Source organism: Biomphalaria glabrata, chromosome 8 (assembly GCF_947242115.1).
Source record: "Biomphalaria glabrata chromosome 8, xgBioGlab47.1, whole genome shotgun sequence".
In the NCBI taxonomy this organism is placed as follows: domain Eukaryota; kingdom Metazoa; phylum Mollusca; class Gastropoda; family Planorbidae; genus Biomphalaria; species Biomphalaria glabrata.
Window position 1 is genome coordinate 9,744,693 of NC_074718.1, and position 2,806 is coordinate 9,747,498.

At 31.8% G+C, this 2,806-nt stretch overlaps 1 protein-coding gene across 1 annotated transcript; it reads right to left on the reverse strand.

Annotated features, from left to right (window-relative positions):
* Window positions 1-1,341: 1,341 nt before the first annotated feature.
* On the reverse strand, window positions 1,342-1,653 carry LOC106074321 (prostatic spermine-binding protein-like). The gene has a single exon (XM_013235068.2). The coding sequence runs from the start codon at window positions 1,651-1,653 to the stop codon at window positions 1,342-1,344; it is 312 nt and encodes a 103-aa protein (XP_013090522.2).
* Window positions 1,654-2,806: the final 1,153 nt, after the last annotated feature.

Below are 2,806 nucleotides of genomic sequence, written 5' to 3' on the forward strand. Positions count from 1 at the left end.
CTCTGAAGGAACATCCGAAACATGTCAAACAAACAAACATTTATAATGAAAGTATCCAAGTTATCCAATTGTGAATGATCCAAAAAACGTTTACATTTTTAGAAGCCCGCTATTTTATTTGTGTAGTCAGTCTATCACACTCATATCTCATAAACTAGACGAGCTAGGGAAAATCTAATTTGACCATATTTTGTGGCTTGCAAAATCTAATTGCTTTTTGTCTTCTGAAAGAGAACCGTTTTATGGCTTGCAAAGTTTAGTTTTTTTTTTTGTTCTTCTTATTATCAATTCAAATCTGTTCCAGATATTTTTTATGAAAAATAAATTAACACCAAATGATATTTTTAATTTGTTCTTCTAATTAAAAGAACATACATTTTTTTTTTTGCAAAAACGTCTAGAAAACTAATTATCGATAATAGGTTTTACCGGATTTGTAAAGGAAAAAAATATCGACAAATGATGGTTTGAAAGTTCTCTTCTCACTTATAGTGCACTTAATTTTCGAGCCAAAAAAAGTCGAAACATCTCATCATCACTAAAAAGTAGTCCGGAATTTTTAATGAAAACAAAATTACCACTATATGATTGTTAAAAAATCAAGCTTATGTCTTTTATTACATTTTTAATGATCCTGCCAAAAAGTATAAAAATTCAAATATCGAAAATTTGTTGTTCCTTTTGTATTACTTTTTAGAGAACATTAAAGTAACACCAAAGCATTGTGTGAAATCGCTTTTCTGAATAATAGTTCCTTTATATAAAGTCCAGAAGTTTCGTGAAATTACGAATGCAAATTTTATGTATATTACTTTATTTTTTGTAATGCAAAACAAGAACATGGCTTTAATATTTTGTTGTCAATGCGCAGATCCGTCGGGGCCACCTCTGAGTTTGTGTAATAACACAAACTCTCTTTGTAATTCTTTAGTGTGTTGATCTTGTTTTATTGTACTCTAGAATAAAAATGTTGTTATCCATTGGGCCTGTGCCTGTGTGGCTTAATATTATTTTGTACCTATAGTAATGAGAAGCTAATGATGTAAAGAACTATTAATCTCTTGATTAAGAAGCTGTTGATATTGTATCTAAATAATTATCGATCATGTACATCGCCAATGAGAAGTCCTTTGATGATATTGGAGTGAAGTCCTGTTCATTTATTCAAGTAAGCATTTTGTGATTTGTTAGTAATTATTATTGAGTGATTAGTGCTCTGTTATATACTGCTAATTGTTTTATTCCATGTTAACAAATTAGTGTTTGGTTCATACAAACATTCGTAGGTGTCAGTTTGTAATTACAGTAGTTAGTTTTTTTTTGTGTATGGCAACATGGTTGTTAAACATCTTCATCATGATCAACATCATCATCGTCATTGTCATCGTCTTTGTCATCGTCATCATCATAATTAGCATCAATATCATCATTATCGTCATCATAAAAATCACCATCACCAGCATCACCACCACCACGACCATTGTCATCATCATCATCATTATCATAATTATTAGCGTAATTGACATCATCATCATTATCATTAGAATAACCCTGATCGTCATCATCGTCATCCTTTTCGTCTTCATCATCATCATCATCATCGATATCATCATCATCACTATTATCATTATCCTTGTCATCATCAAACTCCATGTGAGTGGAGGCTCGAGAGGCTCAAATTTTCTTTTGCCAATGCCCTGGACAAAAATCTAAGCAATGAATAAATCAGTTTTGGACAAAACTCTAAGCACAAAAGTAAAGTAATGAAGGCACTTATTCATAATTTATTTTTTTTTTTATTTCCTATATTTTTAAATTGTGTCAAAAAAATAATATATAAAATGTTGACACTTAAAAAATATAGAAAAAAAAAAACAACAAAAATAAAACAAAACAATCAAATACAAAAATTTCGGTAGAAAGAAAATTCAGGATGTCGGGCTCAATTTTTGATGAAAAATATTGATTTTGGATCGGAGAGCATCTCAAAGTTGAGTACAAATTGATCTTTGACTTTTTTTTGTCAATGTTTTAATATTTCATCTATTTCATTTTTCACAACGCTTTCAGTTTTTTTTCCCTGGCCTCTACGCTTCTAAGCTTTCATTTTATTCCATGTGTTACCATGGCTCTACTGTTAACGGTACCATGGCAACCAGACTGATTTCTGTGTGTGTGTGTGTGTTACTTACCACGTAAAGGGATCGAATGGTTTTATTTCAAATAGGACCTTGGTTCCCTTTCAGCCGTAGATCGTTACTGGTCTAGGTTCTCAGTGACCGGAGAGAAGTCGGCTCATGTCCAGTCGAAAAGTGGGATTCACGAGGGAAAAAAATTAAACAAGGGGAGAGAAGTTTAGTAGACATTAGGCTGACCTTTGACCTAATGAAAGAACGTAACAACGAGCTAGTCTTATTCAAATCTAGACTTTCGTTTTAACATACAGGTCACTGTGCTATTCTTTGCTATCGTGCCATGTAGCCTTTTGAGAAACCAAAAAATATCATTTAGTTGGCAACAGTGGATTTTTAATATGGTGTTGTAGACATTGCATATTTTCTCTATTTTGAAATCTTTCCCCTACTTTTATGTTTAACTTTCTTACCATTATCTTTCACATCCTTTATATCGCCAACCAATTTCTTTATATCAGAGTCTAGTTCCTTTACTATCTTGCTCTAATTCATTGCTGGAACACGTCATCGGGGTTTCATAATAAAAGTGCAAATAAAGTGCATAGGACAATAGGTGTGAACATAGACATAAATAAATATAGACTGGCCGATTAAAGAGTTTTATGGAACGA

Excerpts from the sequence above, each read along its gene's own strand:
- LOC106074321 (XM_013235068.2), bottom strand. The coding sequence starts at position 1,653 with ATGGAGTTTGATGATGACAAGGATAATGATAATAGTGATGATGATGAT.